We start from the raw sequence: 15,412 nt of genomic DNA on the forward strand, positions 1-15,412 counted from the left end.
GTAGCATTCGCGCATCGGCAAGGAACCTCACTCCTGCGATGCGCGCTTCTGAGGCATGGCGGACGACCGCTCAGGCAGCCTTTGAGGACGACCTGATGTACTTGAAGGTGGCGCTGAAGCAGACGGGCGTTGACTCTCTCTTCTATGGTGTGTGCATCTTCAATCTGTGATAAAGACTTTGACCGAACGATATCGGATGCTCTAGGCGTACAATTGGCTCTCACCATAGCCGCGCTGTCATCGCTTGCGTGAGCGACAAGTTCCTCCTTGGCTCACATGTCAGTCTCATCTTCGGGCGTGCTATACAGCCGTCGCTAAGGGCGCTCATACTATATCAAGACCGCTATCTCTGGCCTCCTCCTCTCTTCCTCCGTCGCGGTGCTCGTCAATGCAACACAGTACATCATGGTCGTACCCACAATAAACTGCTTCGCCCCTACCGGTTGCGACGTACATGCCGAGCAGGTCGAGCACTTGCTCATCGTTATGGCCTTCGCTTGGCGCTTCAATGTGATTCTTGGAGTGGTAATCGAACTGGTTGGTGTTTGACCCTTGCAGTATCTCATCAGCGACATTGTTGTTGTATGGCGAGCGTGGATCCTTTGGCCAAACCACCGGTTGGTCAGAAGCGTATTGCTGTTGTGCGTCTGCGCCAGTCTAGGTAAGCTCTTATTACTGGAAGTACGTCCCACAGCATTTGACGAGATGGGAAAAACAGCGGGCATCATCGCTGAATGCATGTGGTCGGTGATGACCCAGCTCTCCCAGAAATCTGTCTTGTATACCCTCCTCTTGGCTTTGCCGCTGCTATCCACTAATCTGGTCGCAACAACGTTGGTAGGGCTACGAATTTGGTACGTCATCTGTCCAGAACTCACACGCCGTAAAGATGACGACCAGGGTTTACTGCCACAATATAAAGCCATCTTTGGGGCGCTTCAACATGAAGAGCCAGGTAGAACGTGTACTCTGCTTGCTCTTCGAGTCGGGGCCTCTTTATTGCTTCTTCTGGGTAAGTTGTCAATGAATCCTTCGAGTTTTGTACTGACACCGCTATAGGTTGCGTATAACGATCAAAATAGAAGAGCCAAAGCCGTTGTCCGCATACAACGTCGTCAACGCCATCTGGCTCAGCCTCGCCGTACGCATTTGTAGATGACTACATCAATGAGGGTATTGACATAATCCTCAGGGTATCTATCCAACATTCGTCGTCCTAGCCGTTGCGGTAAAGGAGGACGGATGTCAGTCTTCGAGTGCACATTTCTCGGATGGTATACATTTTGCGGATGTACAGAGCGAAGAGCAACGGAACACACAAATGATCACATCATCCTGAGAGGTAACTTGATGAGAAGAGTGAGTACACGCCTCAAGACCAAGCCAAAGATACATGAGCCAATTCTGCTTAGCGGCGAAGCGAACTTGAATACAAGACATCAAGTACTGTCCCACGACTCCATCTTGCTTCTCGCCGTCACAGTCTCATGCTGTGATGCGCTCGGCTGATAGCTATTTTGCTCACTCGACCCCTCAGAAACCCTTACCATATGGTCCTGCTCGACCGGATACAAGAATCCGCATTAGCTCGCGCTGCGGACGGACCGGAACCCGCCACGGGGTAGACGAAGTTGGCCCCCAAGATCGGATTCCACTGCTTTCACGTTTGCTAGAACAAGATTTTGATACACGGATCTGGGATTACTGCGCAGCCTCACAGCCTCTGTATTCAGGATGGACCAAAGCGAAGCACCATCAGCGCACGACGCACCGAAAGCACCCATTCGGATCTGGCGACAAGCTTCCGCCCATTCACTGTTTAAGACGAAGACTCCCGCCAGTGTGATAGCCGCATTGGCCGTATGTTGAGCGCTTGACCGAGGGCTTTATGTCGTCGGGTCGTCTCAGGCATCTCAGGCATCGCAGTTATATCATGGCTTAGAGCGCGAGTTCGCCATCTCAGCCCTGATGTTCGCTGCACCGACTCCAGACCTCCCTCTGAATGCGCATGATGTCGCCACTCTCAAGATTACGCTGATGCGTACTGGTGTTGACCTTCTCTTCTACGGTGCGTGTGAGCGGTTGCTGAACTTTCGTTGCATACTGATATCGTGCAGGTGTACAAGCGCCTTTATTCGTCGTTGCAATGGTAGTGCTGGCGTACGTGGGCAATACTCATTGTCGGGGAAGATCGCCATGACCTCGTTACGACCTAGTTATCGCGAGAAGAGGAGACCGTTCATCCCATTCGCTGTGACCAGCCTGTTCCTCTCCTCGACCATCGGAGTCGCTGTCGGATTATCATTCTACATCCTCCAATTACCTGCCGCGTTCCACACCAGAACGTTGGATAATGCAGGTGTACTAAGAGCGTTGAACGTCACGCTAGCGATAGCGGACAGATACAATGTGCGTAGCTGTCACAGTCCGCATCGGAGAAGTTGACCGTCCTTACAGTATGTTATGAGCGACGCGATCGTGGTATGGCGTGCGCTCGTACTATGGAAGGACTGCGTCGCAGTGAAGTGGGTACTGGGGACGTGCATCTGCAGTAGTATCCGTGCGTCGAGTTGCCCCTTCCACCCCTTTCGACAGGCTGAACATTTCTCGTAGTTGGCGCCATTACCGAGTGTGTCTTTGCCCTACAGGCGGCCTTTCGAGGCCAGGTCGAGTCGACGGGGCATGGTCTCGTCTTGGTCATCCCTCTGCTTCTCACCAACCTTGTGGCCACGTCGCTCATAGCCGTCCAGTTTTGGTCTGTGATCACTACGATCGTTGTGGCAGCTGTTGCGCTTACGCAAGATACAGGTACTATCGTCGCGACGTCAAGGGCCGCCTCGGTATCTTCGAGCGTGCCAGCCTTGTCGAAAAGGTCATTGTCCTTTTTGTGGAGTCGGGGCTCGTGATTTGCTCTATATGGGTTCGATTTCCTATCCTTCGCCTCGTCAAAGCCGAGCTAACCCGTGGAGCAGGCCGTAAACCTCATCATCAAGGTCATTAAGAGCGCAAACACCTTCGGGGCATATGGCATCCTTGGCGCAGCATATCACAGCATCTCGGTAAGACAGGGTCGAAGCCTTTGACTCCCAGCTGATACGCAATTTAAGGGAATATACCCAACGTTCATTGTCCTCGTTATAGCGCTGCAAAAACGTGCTGCGACGCGGGCTTCATGCGAAGCAGCTCAATCACTCGACCCGAGCTGGTCGCAGAAAGTCAACGCCAAGTTTACTGATGCAGAGCTTGTCAAAGACAACGACGAGATCGAGGCCGTCCCCCGATAACGAATTGTCGCACTCAAGGCGCCGCCTCCTCTCCTTACACCACGTCCGACAAATGGCCAGTTCAGCAAAAGTAAGGTCGGTCTTTGGCCGCAATAGAAGTTCATCAACGTGTAAAATATTAACCTATATGTCTGTCTATTCCTGAATGTACGGCTCGGAAACGATCAACGAACAAGACAAAGCGAGTAACTATACTATATACTGTACAACTCTGAACATCGATGGGAATGGTAGGTAGGTATGTATGTATTCTATGGGTGGCATGGGTCATGATGGATGAAGATGGAGAACATGCAAGCTGGGTCGTAAGGATATAATGATAAGATTATGCTGAGCGAGCGCGGCGACGTCGCGCGACGGTGATGTGATAGTGGGGCAACTCATCTATGTAGTAGGAAGCTGACGAATGGGGTCGCCGAAGGTCGTGTCGGGTAGTGTGAGTGTCTATACCTTGTCCGACTCGTTAGTCCGACGGCTGCCCTTCTCCGTCAGGGTGTCATCGCCGCTCTCCTCCTTCCCTCCCCCATCCCCCACCACCTCCTCGTCCGACTCCGTCCCATGCGCATTCCTGCGCCGCCACGACGTCTCGTCGTTGGCCGTCGGCAGCTTCATGATCCCCTCCAGGTGGCCCTCGCCTTGATACTGGCTCTGCGTCTGCCACCCGCTCTGATATGTTTGCGTGCGCGGCATCTGACTTTGCCATCCGCTCTGGTAGGTCTGAGTGCGTGGCATTTGGCTCCCGAACTGACTTTGGCGCGTGAAGGTGCGTCGCATGCTGCGCGCGTCCTCGACCTGATCGCGGATCTTGAACTCGTTGGGCAGCATGACAGCGCGATCGATGGCAACAGGCAAGCCGCGATGACGACCTCGCAGCATGACCGCGCAAAGGATTAGCTTCGACAAGGGCCTGAGAGCGCCGGCGAAGGAGTAGTTGGCCTAATTCATGTTCAGCTGAAATAAGGGCATCAAGAAGAAGGATCTGACCGTTGGTAGTCCTAGACTTAGACCGACCGTACCGTAAGCAGAAACCAGTTCGAACACTACGGCAGGTGTGAGCGAAGCCCACAAAGAACGGAGAGGTACGCACAGATGGTGAACTCGTTGAACCACAAGTACGTCGCGTCATCGTCGATAGGTGCACGCTCAATGATGCAGATGAGGAACGTCGCGAGCCCAAGCCACCACATATCTTGATGCAGTTATTAGGATAGACACGATATGACGAAGGGAAGTGCTCACCAAACGCAAGCTGCTTCCGCGCATGCATGACCAGGTACCGACTCCACGCCGTGACGCGGGAGCCACCCATGTTCGCCAGCTCATTCTCCTCGTCGTCCTCAAGATCGTCATCCTCGAAGATCCCCAGCGACTGTTCCTCATACACGTTCGTCGCACGAACACTGAGAAGCTGATGTCAACCACTGTGCCATATACTCGGCGATAACCAACACACCTCATAGCGATGGGATCTGCAACGCAAGTCAGCTACATATCCTCGCCACCAAAACAGGCGGGCACTCACATACGGAGACATACATCATGATAATGTACAGAATCCTGAGCGAATGGTCAGCCTGAGCACCCTCGGCAAGCATGCCCATCACTTACTTCACCGCCGGTGCCAGAACGGACAGCGCCACCGTGCTGAACCCCGCAGCGCGGACCGCGATCGCTTGCAAAAGACCGATACAAAACCTGGTGCCCAATGGTATCGCCTCGATGGCCGCGTTCCCGATATCCAACACCATGAAGAAGAACCAGTCCGTGAAACTGCGGAGTTGAGTTAACTTGGGTGCAAGCAGCGTGAGAGGGAAGGGAGCATACGCACTTCAAAAAGACAAGAACCGTGAGGAGAAACCAAGTTTGATGCGAGGGGAATAGATAGATGAAACAACGACGAGGATGGTCTAGGAGAAAGCAGAGCGTCTCGTGAATTTTGGACGACTTTGGTACGCATAGAGACAAGATCCAGCTGATAGGATGGTCAGTATCTGCGTCGACTGAGCGCAAAAAACACATACATGATGAAGCGCAAGCTACGGAGCAGTCAATGCATCAGTAATGTGCAGTGAGACCACCAGGTTCGTAACTCACAAAACTGGCTAAACAGATGGTCAGACGAGATGAGGATCATAAGGAAGAAGTACTCACAAAAGCCGTATTCCCTGCCAAGATGAGAAACGCCATAACGAAGATCATGAGGTACGCGGTCTGGAAGGGGATCATCGACTGGTCCACCAGCGACATTCCCGTGTTCGTGTACGAAGAGACCGTCTGGAAGAGCGCGAACCTGCCCAACCATCAGCTCTCCGCAGCCACGCATCGATGCCAAACCAGACTAACCATGGTGCCGCAAGCGGCCGATGCAGATTGGGCTCCTCGAAGTCCGCGTCCCACTTGCTCATGGAGATGTACGGCGCGATAAGCACGTAGCCCAGAACCTGTACGCAGATGTGGTACTAGCACCATTCAATCAGTACGCTGCCCCGCGCCACGATCGATGCAGTACTTACCAGGGCCACGATCCACAGCAAAGCATTGACTGCGCGGTACTCTACGCCACCGAGCTCCTCTAGCTGCTCCTTCGTCAGGAGGTGGAAGGCCGAGTTGCGACCCACGACCGCGTCGAAGGAGATGTACGGCACGGGCCGGGCGCCCTCGAGGCCCTCGCCGCGCAGTGAGGTGATAGTCGTAGTGACAGGGATCGTCACCGTGCGCGCGATCTTGTGATGGAGCTTCGGGAACAGAGCGTGAACGATGCGCTGGATGATGTGATGTGGCATAGGGAACCCGCCAAAGTTGTTGTGCTTCGTACTCGGCCTGAAGCTTTGGCCCGCGCCAGTCATGTTTGTCGCAAGCGACGGGTGCATCTGGAAGGAATGGCGAGGGGGTCCTGTGGGGCATTAGCGATGCACAGCACGTCATTGGTAAACTTACGAGACGAAGTTCGCTCAAATGAACTTTCTGGACCAGACTGGATAGACTCGAGGTCCTGCACAATCGATCTTCCGCGGGGACGGGTAGTCGGCGTCGGCGCGAACTCGATGGTCTGAGTACGCGGGAATCGTGAAGCTATGTTCGTGAGGTTCGGAAGTTGGGCGGGTTGTGGCTGAGGTCGCGCCTTGTCGTGCTGCAGCGTCTCGAATCGGTGCATCGGGACTGGTGGAGGATCTCAGAGGACAGCTAAACTTGGGAGAGTGCGCGTCATACCGGTTATGGGACCCGGAGACGGCGGCCTTGACGGAGTGCCGGGATCGGACAGCCTACGCGCCATCATTCGCCTTTGAGAAGATGAGTAGGTGTTCAGAGGGTATGGAATGATGCGTACGCTCGCTGCTGCGGCGATGCCGAGCTGTCCGCTGACGCGGGTGGCGCCTGCACCGTCGTCGGCACCTTCTTGACTGGCACCGCGTCGCTAATCCATCCGCTCGGATTCACGAGCTGCGGGGCATTGTCCATCCGGCGGATCATCTCCGGCTTGAGCTTGCGCACGATGCCGCCCTTGTTGTTCGTGTCGCTCGACTTGGACGTCGCGCGCGATCCCCCCTCGCGCACGGCGTTCTGCGCGCGGGCGGAGAGCCAGGTGCGAAGGCGGGCAAGGACGGGCTGGGTTTGCGCTTCCTCATCCGTGAGGTCGCCGTTCTTGCGGGCAGCATTGATGACGTTCTGGAACTTTTTGCCAAAGTAGTGCCTGCGCGGGAAGGGTGAATGGGGTATGTGAAGAGGGGTCTTGCAAGGCGCACCTTCGGATGAGAAGTATGAGCCATGAGACAAAGACCTGCAAGGTACGGTGTAAGCATGGGGAGCTGGGGGAAGGACAGAGCACGCACCGGGCTACCCAAGCACATCTGCACGAAGACGATCACTTGTTGGAGCGGCGTGAGCGTGCTCAAGTCGATAGTCGCCAATCCACAGACGGTCGCCGCGCTGACGCAGACGAAGAGGCAGTCCACATAGCTGATGGGGTACCGTCCATTGCACGCGTAGAGAATGCCAGACAAGATGAGGGGGACGAATGTGCTGCAAGCTGTCAGCCAACGTCGAGCCCACAGACAGGTAAAGAGCCCACAAGCATAGTAAGTGAACGCGATAGAAGTTGAGATGCTTGCGGATAGAACGGAACAACCCTCCCTCGGGCCACGGAAACATTGGAGAGTCGAGGACAGCTGGTGTTGGCGAAGGACTGGCCGTAAGTGTGTGTTACTGGGCCAGCATTTATGCAGCTCGGTGATGGTGGTCTATGCTTGGGGTATGAGACAAGTGGCACGGCGCGATGGTCGAGGAGGAGCGGGACAAGGAACAAAACTTTAGAGGCCGTCATGATGTTCGGCATATTTTCCATTTTTAGAAACGGCTGGATGGGGAAACAATATTCGGGATCAACACTATGTATCGCCGAATGTCGATTTATGGTCGGTGGGCGGGTTCCCTCAGCGCTCGACGTAGCAGATGGTGGTTCAAGAGAAAGAAAGAGACGAGGGGCAACGCCTGACCTCGACAACCGCAGAATCAGCGACGAATCACTGGCAGGCAAGTAGGATTTAATTTCGGCATTAGTACAGACTTCGACCCCCGTTGCTTCGACAGCGATAATTGCCTGGGAACGGGCAATAAACCTGTCCTTCTAATGGAGTGGGGAGTACAGTATGCACCACTGAGCTCTCGCTTGATCATTGCTCACCGATGCTCGCCCGTCCCCGAGCAAGCATCACCTCTGTCAATCGCCAGCCTACGGACCTAAGCTGCACGCATGATGATCTGGCAGCCCCTCCAACTTTCAGAGACCTGCTCCGGTGCCAGTGCGAGTCGGCTGCATCGCAGCCTCATATGCCAGCCTCGCCGACTTTGACGGACCATTCAGTGATCAAGATGCTATGGCGCCGCGGTCGTCATCTCCATCAGCGCCATGGTCCAGGGACCAGTTTAGGCCAGCTTTGCTCTTCCGAGAGCATCTGGAGCCAAAAGTGGTGTCCATACGGGCGCAAGGGTATACGGATAGCTTACCTATAGCTGTCAGTAGCCCCTGAGATGAAAGAATGTAGACGCCAACGCGCAGAGGCAAGTTTTCTGTGCTGGCTCGTTCGCCGCTCAGTAGACAGACTATGCAGTCCAGAGGCCGGGCGATAGAGGTCTGATGAGAAACAGTCCAAGTAGCGCATTGCGTCGAAGCAGCGCAGAATAAATATCATGGCGGCAGAAAGCAGGGTGGAGGCGTGGGATTATGCACCCTATTCCGAAGAGTCCGGCAAACGCCGCCATCAAGTTCAATACTTTTCAAGGCGGAGACATCGCCGAAGCCGGTGAGGAGACGTACCGATGGGCATCATTCAGCGCACAAACGGGCCAGGCCAGATTAGGTGATGGCTCTTATAGGCTCCTACGCACTCCCTTCTTATGATTCGGAGCGGACAGGCCGTACGAGGCTGTCGAAGGCGAAACCGGACACTCCACCGGGAGCAAGGAGTCAAGAGCAAGACTCGAACGATAGTATAGCATCCAAAAGTGTAGCGCTGAGGCATAAGACATGCCAGACCTAAATTCTCTATTGTAATAAGCTGTGGTCATGTCCAAGGGGCAGCCCCATTCACTCAACAGCCTTCACCTTCTGAGCGAGTACGACGCTCCAGCTGCCTTCGCGCGAAGTGTAGTATGCGACGTACAAGCGCCTGGGACGCGGAGGTGCGCTCCGAGAAACCCCTTCGACCTCGTCAATCGGCTTGGGACAGCACTTCTGTAGCGCCGACTTCAGCGCAGGTATGATCAGGTTCTCACAATCCTGTCTGTCGGAAACATTGAGGATGAAGATGGACTTGAGGCATGGGAGGCGAGAGACGATAGTGTTGAGGTTCTCCTGTAAGGAGCGTGAGTTACAGAAAATTGGCCAGACGATAAAGTCACGAGCCCGTATAGCATTGTTATCGCGCTTCGGTGAGAAGGAATATGTTCCTTGACGCTCGATGGTGAGATTCAGGTGCTCCAGGTTCGGCCAATTCTGGACCAGATCTACGAAACGAAGACATCAGAACGCGTCGTCGCGCACTCAGCAAGCCACCCACCCGGCCAATTCTTCCACGTAATTTCCATCTTATACGATGTGTGCGTGAGTCCCGACACGCGGCGCATGTGCGTGAATACGTCTTTGGAGGGCCGAGGAAATGACGACCCGAACAGCCTCAGCGACTTGATGTTGGGCATGTAAGGTATGACGCCGGAGATCTTTTCCGGGATGGACAAGTTGCGCACAGACGGCAGCGGCGGGTGCTTCTTGAAGGCTGCGACCAGATGCTGAGACTCGTTCTTGGACCGGGTGTCGACGACATCAACGATGTGCAGGGTCTTGAGTTTGGGCATCGCGCAAAGGGCGCGGCAGAACTCGGGGAAAACACCTTGCCACGAGTACTCGGTAAGGTAGACGGTCACAGACCTATAACACGACTCGTCAGCCATTCGAGCAACTCAAAGGTGATAGTTGAAAAGAGCCGCACGCACTGGACGTACTCCGCCAGCGTCGGATCCCGAATGGTCACGATCTCGAGCTGGCGCACGAGCTCCGTAGCCATCTCCTTCTTCCACCGTGCCCCCAACATCTGAGTTTCCCCTCGACGAGAGGTTGGGCAAAAAACCTCGACGCTCTGCCACACAAGCGGCAGAAACACGCTGCGCAGCCGGCTAGAGGTTTGCGAAAGCGCGTAAATGGTCCGGTGGCGTATCAAGAACTCTTCTCCATCAGTCGGTAGATACCCTCCACAGTTGAGAGGAAGACGCGGGTAGTGGTCGACGATGATCATGAGCAGCTCGGTCGGTAGCGCGTCCAGAGCCATGCCAACACGGGCTGCCCGCTTAACGGGCGCTCTAGACGGCTTTGAGTAGATAAAAATGTGAAGAGTCGGCGATAGACCTAAACGACTCGGGGGGTGCTGAGGGTCCTCAGCAAGTCATGATGGTCCGGAACACCGAGCGCGCACGGCTCCGCACGCGAATGTGAACGTGCCCCACCCGTGACTTGACACTCTCACACTGTGACACCGCGAGTCAGAGTCACAATGTTCGATATTGCAGTGATTGCCTGCAACAGCGAGTACGTCGAAAGAGCTTGCGCGCAAGTTCACCCGGTGTTTTGTCATCTCTCAAGGTGAGGAAGGCGAAGCTCGGACAAAGTCGAATGCCAAAATATCCCACAAATGTCCGTCCCGGAGCGAAGGCACGAGGCCGGTGAAAGACGAAGACCATGCATAGACGAGGATACAATGAGCGACCGTAAAGATGATGCGTATGACAGATACAGAGACTAGTCGATTGTATATACCCCTGACTTGAAACGAACGCGGCACCGTCTACTCGACAGCCTTTATCTTCTGGACGAGAACACCTCTCCTACTAACACCACGATAAGTGGTGTAAGTCACGTACAAGCGCCTTGGATGAGGAGGAGGAGGTTTGACCGACGACACGACTCCAGCCTCCTTGCGCAGGCATTTCTGCAGAGCATAAGCCAGTGTAGGTAGCACCAATTTTTCGCAGTCTCGCTGGAACTCCTCCGTGCTATAGTGTATCATGCTCTCGCGGACGCTGCGAACATGAATGGACTTCAGTCTTGGAAGGCTGGACACAATCGTTACGAGGTTCTGCTGCAGGGAGCGTCAGTCAAGGACATTGCGATGGCGATATTGCTTGCTCACCCGTATGACATTGTCGTCTCGACTCGGCCCAGAATAGTACTCGTTTTTGCGTCTGAGGATAAGATTCAGATGCTCAAGGTGTGGCCAGTATTTGACAATATCTTGAAGGACGTGTCAGATGCGATAGCTGCGTGTCTAATGAGCTACTCACTAGGCCACACATCCTTCTGATGGATCTCAAATTGATATGTCGTGAGTCTTAGCCTTGGCGCATGGCGCATATGCGCGAAGACGTCGTCAGATCGACGTTGATATTCTGACTCCGACAAGTAGAGGCGCAGCACGTTGGGCGTATGGGGCATGATGCCGGAAATCTTGTCGGGAATGGACAGATATCGAACGGACGACAGCTGTGGGTATTTCTTGAAGGCTTCAACCAAACAGTGAGACTCGTCCTTCTCCCGAGTGTCGATGACATCGACGATGTGGAGTGTCTTGAGGTTGGGCATGGCAGCGAGGGCGCGACAGAACTCGGGAAAGACACCTCTCCACGAGTAGTCGGTGAGGTATACGGTCACGGACCTGTGGAACAGCAGGTCAGTCCAGCAAACAACACGAAAGAAGGAAGAGGAGCACACGCACTGAACATATTCCGCCAACGTCGGGTCGCGGATAGTAACTATCTCAAGCTGGCGCACAAGCTCCGTAGCCATCTCCTTCTTCCACCGCGCTCCCTTCATTTGTCCGTCCGCACCACGAACAGTCGGGCAGAAAACCTCGACGCTCTGCCACACGAGTGGCAAAAAAACGCTGCGCAACCGGCTAGAGGTTTGGGAAAGCGCGTATATTGTTCGATGGCGGATAAGATATTGGTGGCCATGGGTTGGCAGACACCCTCCGACGTTGAGGGGAAGACGGGGGTAGTGGCCAATGATGATCGTGAGCAATTCGGTCGGTAGAGTGTCCAGAGCCATATCGAGATGGACTGCACGCTTGGCGAGACGTCAAGCAAAGGCTGAAATGTTGAGAGTGCAGAGAGTGATTATATAGCGCTACAGCCCGCGAGATGCTGGGAGTTGATAGGAAAAGGGAGTGATCAAGAAACAAGGAGCGCGCACACGCGAATTTGAACGTGGTCATCCCGTGACCCAATATTCCCACGTAGTGACAGTACAATAACGGTCACAACGGGCTGGATGTTGATTCGACATTGCGATGTTGTTGACAGCAGTACCTCGAGTAATGGACTACATCAGAGCGAGTAAAAATAAGGACTGTCTACTCAGCAGCCTTCACGCTCTGAACGAGAAGGCCTCTCTTGCTGGCGCCACGATAAGGGGCGTAAGTAATGTGCAAGCGCCGTGGAGAAAGAGGCTCCTTCGACGAGACTCCCCCACTCTCCCTCTTCTGCTGAACCATGCATTTCTGCAGAGCAGAGGCCAGCGTAGGTATTACCAGTCTCTCGCAATCTTGCTGGAACTCCTCCGTGCTATAGTGTGCAACAGACTCGCGCGAACTGCGAATATGAATGGAACTGAGTCGTGGAAGGTTAGATACAATCGTGATGAGGTTTTGCTGCAAGGTGCGTAAGTCAAGGATTCTTCAGCGGTAGATTCGCTTGCTTACCCGTATGACATTGTCGTCTGGAATTGGCGCTGAATAGTACTCGTATTTGCATCTGAGGATGACATACACATGCTCAAGATGCGGCCAGAATTTGACAATATCTTGGAAAGACATGTCAGATGCGGTGACTGTATGCCTGATGAGCTACTCACCAGGCCATCCACCCTTCTCAGAGATCTCGAACTGGTAGGCCGTGAATCTGAGTCTCGGAGCATGGCGCATGTGCGCGAAAACGTGGTCAGATATACGACGATATTCTGACGACGACAGGTAGAGGTGCAGCACGTTGGGCATACGGGTTATGATGCCGGATATTTTGTCGGGAATGGACAGATAGCACACAGATGATAGCGGCGGATTCTTCTTGAAGATTTCAACTAAGCGCTCGGACTCGTCCTTCGAATCGGTGTCGATGACATCGATGATGTGCAAGGTCTTGAGCTTTGGCATCGCAGCAAGGGCGCGGCAGAACTCGGGGAAGACACCTTTCCATGAGTATTCGGTGAGGTATACGGTCACAGACCTACGGTACGACTGATTAGTCAAGGAACAGCAGATACAAGACAGTGAGGAGGGCCTGTACGCACTGGACATATTCCGCCAGCGTCGGGTCGCGGATGGTCACTGTCTCAAGCTGGCGCACGAGCTCCGTGGCCATCTCCTTCTTCCATCGCGCCCCCTCCATTTTCCCATCCTCCACACGGACCATCGGGCAGAAGACCTCGACACTTTGCCATACAAGTGGCAGAAACACGCTACGCAGTCGGCTCGACGTCTGCGAGAGCGCGTATATGGTCCTGTGACGGACTAGGTATTCTTGAGCTTGTGTCGGCAAACACCCTCCGATGTTGATTGGAAGGCGCGGGTAATGGCTGATGATGATCATAAGCAACTCGGTCGGCAGCGTGTCAAGAGCCATGTTGATTCGGGCTGCGAGCTTGACAAGCGTTGTACCAAAGCGGCAGATGTTCGGGAGGTACGAGAGCGATGAGGCAGCACAGAAACTCGGGAGACGTTCAGAGTTGTCAGGAAGACAAAGAGGTCCAGATCAATGAGCGTCGCGCGCGCGAATCTCAGCGTGCCCATCCCGTGACTTTATGTTCCCACGCCGTTACATGGTAGGGTCACATTACAAAGGGCTGGATGTTGGATCGATATTGCACTGAATGCTTACAGCAGTACGTCGAGTATTGAACTACATAAGAATGAATAAAAAGAGGGCGCCTAGATGCGAATACATAGTAGCCAATGTTCCCTTATTCCCCAAGACCCCAGGAAGAGAAAGACGAAGCTTAGACGACGTTGAAGGCCGTGCCACCCGCGCGGGCATCCAAAGAGATGACCTCGTTCAGGCCCATGACCTCAAAGAACGCCTTCGGGTCCATGCCCTTCGCGCTCGACCAGTCGGTGCCGGTCTTCTTGAGAGACGCCATCGCGGCGCGCACAGCGTGAACCATCGCCACACTGGACACTAGCGAGAAGACTAGGCAGGGTGTCAGAGAAAGATTCAGGCAATACCACCCGGGCTGACGTACTGATGATCTTTGCGCCCATCTGCTCGGCTTCCCTGCAGGTGAACGACGGCGTGAGGCCGCCGGAGATGACGTTGACGAGCACCGGCTTGGGCGCGAGCGCGTTGACAGTCGACTCGAGCAGCTCCTTCGTCCGGACGCCCTCAATGAAGCACACGTCCGCGCCCGCGTCGGCCGCGAGCTTCAGCCGGTAGATCGCCTCGTCCATCCCGAGCACCTGCGCCGAGTCCGTGCGCCCGATGATGACCTGCGCGCGCGTTAGCCCAAGCATCCAGTGCCCCGCGCCACAAAAGACCACGCACGAAGTCCGAGCCGCCCGGGATCGAGTCGCGCGCGATGACCGCGGCGCGGATGCGCGTGAGAAACTCCTCGCGCGAGACGACCTGCTTGCCCATGAGGTGGCCGCAGCGCTTCGTCTGCACCTGATCCTCGATGTGCATCGCCGCGACGCCGGCGCGGACGTACTCGCGCACCGTGCGGGCGACGTTCGCGGGGCCGCCGAAGCCGGTGTCGGCGTCCGCGATGACGGGCGTCGTGGGGTCGAGGCTGCAGACCATTTGGGCGGCCTAGGACGATCATGAGCATGAAGCGTTGATGAGAGAAGGGTGGCTACATACACCAACGAAGTCGTTCAAGGTCGCGATGGCAAGGTCGGGCTGTCCAAGGCGCGAAGCAGTCGTTGCTGCGCCACTCTGGTACAGACAATCGAAGCCGGCCTCCAAGGCGCAGCGCGCGCTGATGCCGTCGCAGATCCCAGGAGCAACCTGAGAAGGCTTCTGAGTACATGCGAGAGAAGCAGTGAGGTTATGTTACTTACGACGATCCCAGGGCGCGCGAGCATCTGGCGCAGACGCGTGGACGGGTTGAGCGAAAGCGGGCCCTCGAGGAAGTTCTTGGGGTCGAGGCGTGGGTTGTAGTACACGGTGCGCTCGGCGGGACCGTCCATAGCGACGTCGGCGGGCACGGGCACTGGCACCGGCGCAGACCCGTTGGTGGTGGTAGCAGCGGACGCCGCCTGGCGCTCGGTCGCCGCGGCAGCAGCGGGAGCGTTGTGCGAGGAAAGGTTGAGCTCAAAGCCGGCCATTGTAGATGCTTGGCGAGGAGAGGATGCGGGGTAGGGAAGAGGATGTGATGAGGAGGTGCTCGAGTGTGGGGCACTTGCTGGGGAACCATGGGCTCGGCACTCATGCTTTTATACACTCGACCACTCGAATTTCCTTCCCAAACGAGCGTGCGGCCTTAAAGTGTTAACACGCATGTGATGGCCCATCGCCGAGTAGATCTTGTCAATGGGCAATTTAGTAGCACGGCAGGTGTCCCCGGCACGGCTCACGAACGGCCTCGCAGGGAA

The 15,412-nt window shown here is 55.2% G+C and overlaps 5 protein-coding genes across 5 annotated transcripts; 1 reads left to right on the top strand and 4 right to left on the bottom strand.

The window, feature by feature from the left end:
• Positions 1-38: 38 nt before the first annotated feature.
• SCHCODRAFT_01155569 (uncharacterized protein) lies at positions 39-3,284 on the top strand (the record flags this gene model as incomplete). The annotated part of the gene is made up of 15 exons (XM_003030611.2): positions 39-147; positions 206-248; positions 559-641; positions 695-854; positions 1,060-1,141; positions 1,193-1,244; positions 1,721-1,860; positions 1,927-2,068; positions 2,118-2,160; positions 2,217-2,409; positions 2,458-2,560; positions 2,614-2,755; positions 2,809-2,920; positions 2,973-3,059; positions 3,108-3,284. The coding sequence occupies 15 exons, from the start codon at positions 39-41 to the stop codon at positions 3,282-3,284; spliced, it is 1,668 nt and encodes a 555-aa protein (XP_003030657.1).
• A 94-nt stretch (positions 3,285-3,378) lies between these two features.
• On the bottom strand, positions 3,379-7,527 carry SCHCODRAFT_077793 (TrkH-domain-containing protein). The gene is made up of 14 exons (XM_003030183.1): positions 7,354-7,527; positions 7,115-7,304; positions 7,028-7,062; positions 6,613-6,975; positions 6,269-6,455; positions 5,798-6,154; positions 5,628-5,743; positions 5,436-5,574; positions 4,893-5,071; positions 4,793-4,841; positions 4,524-4,692; positions 4,372-4,473; positions 4,269-4,324; positions 3,379-4,220 (listed from the first exon to the last, which is right to left on the bottom strand). Exons 1-14 carry the CDS (start codon positions 7,431-7,433, stop codon positions 3,729-3,731), a joined length of 2,514 nt encoding a protein of 837 aa, XP_003030229.1. The 5' UTR covers positions 7,434-7,527; the 3' UTR covers positions 3,379-3,728.
• Positions 7,528-8,868: 1,341 nt separating this feature from the next.
• SCHCODRAFT_02582877 (uncharacterized protein) lies at positions 8,869-12,017 on the bottom strand (the record flags this gene model as incomplete). The annotated part of the gene is made up of 7 exons (XM_050343935.1): positions 11,546-12,017; positions 11,115-11,485; positions 10,964-11,064; positions 10,691-10,912; positions 9,774-10,144; positions 9,341-9,708; positions 8,869-9,287 (listed from the first exon to the last, which is right to left on the bottom strand). Exons 1-7 carry the CDS (start codon positions 11,875-11,877, stop codon positions 8,869-8,871), a joined length of 2,184 nt encoding a protein of 727 aa, XP_050199160.1. The 5' UTR covers positions 11,878-12,017.
• Positions 12,018-12,181: 164 nt separating this feature from the next.
• SCHCODRAFT_02600850 (uncharacterized protein) lies at positions 12,182-13,448 on the bottom strand (the record flags this gene model as incomplete). Its single annotated transcript, XM_003030181.1, has 4 exons — positions 12,182-12,478; positions 12,530-12,630; positions 12,682-13,052; positions 13,117-13,448. The coding sequence occupies 4 exons, from the start codon at positions 13,446-13,448 to the stop codon at positions 12,182-12,184; spliced, it is 1,101 nt and encodes a 366-aa protein (XP_003030227.1).
• A 138-nt stretch (positions 13,449-13,586) lies between these two features.
• On the bottom strand, positions 13,587-15,214 carry SCHCODRAFT_02631112 (Phosphoenolpyruvate/pyruvate domain-containing protein). Its single transcript, XM_003030180.2, has 5 exons — positions 14,879-15,214; positions 14,679-14,825; positions 14,364-14,627; positions 14,065-14,308; positions 13,587-14,012 (listed from the first exon to the last, which is right to left on the bottom strand). Exons 1-5 carry the CDS (start codon positions 15,143-15,145, stop codon positions 13,822-13,824), a joined length of 1,113 nt encoding a protein of 370 aa, XP_003030226.1. The 5' UTR covers positions 15,146-15,214; the 3' UTR covers positions 13,587-13,821.
• Between the last annotated feature and the right edge of the window lie 198 nt (positions 15,215-15,412).

Source organism: Schizophyllum commune (assembly GCF_000143185.2).
Source record: "Schizophyllum commune H4-8 unplaced genomic scaffold SCHCOscaffold_8, whole genome shotgun sequence".
Classification (NCBI taxonomy): Eukaryota; Fungi; Basidiomycota; class Agaricomycetes; order Agaricales; family Schizophyllaceae; genus Schizophyllum; species Schizophyllum commune.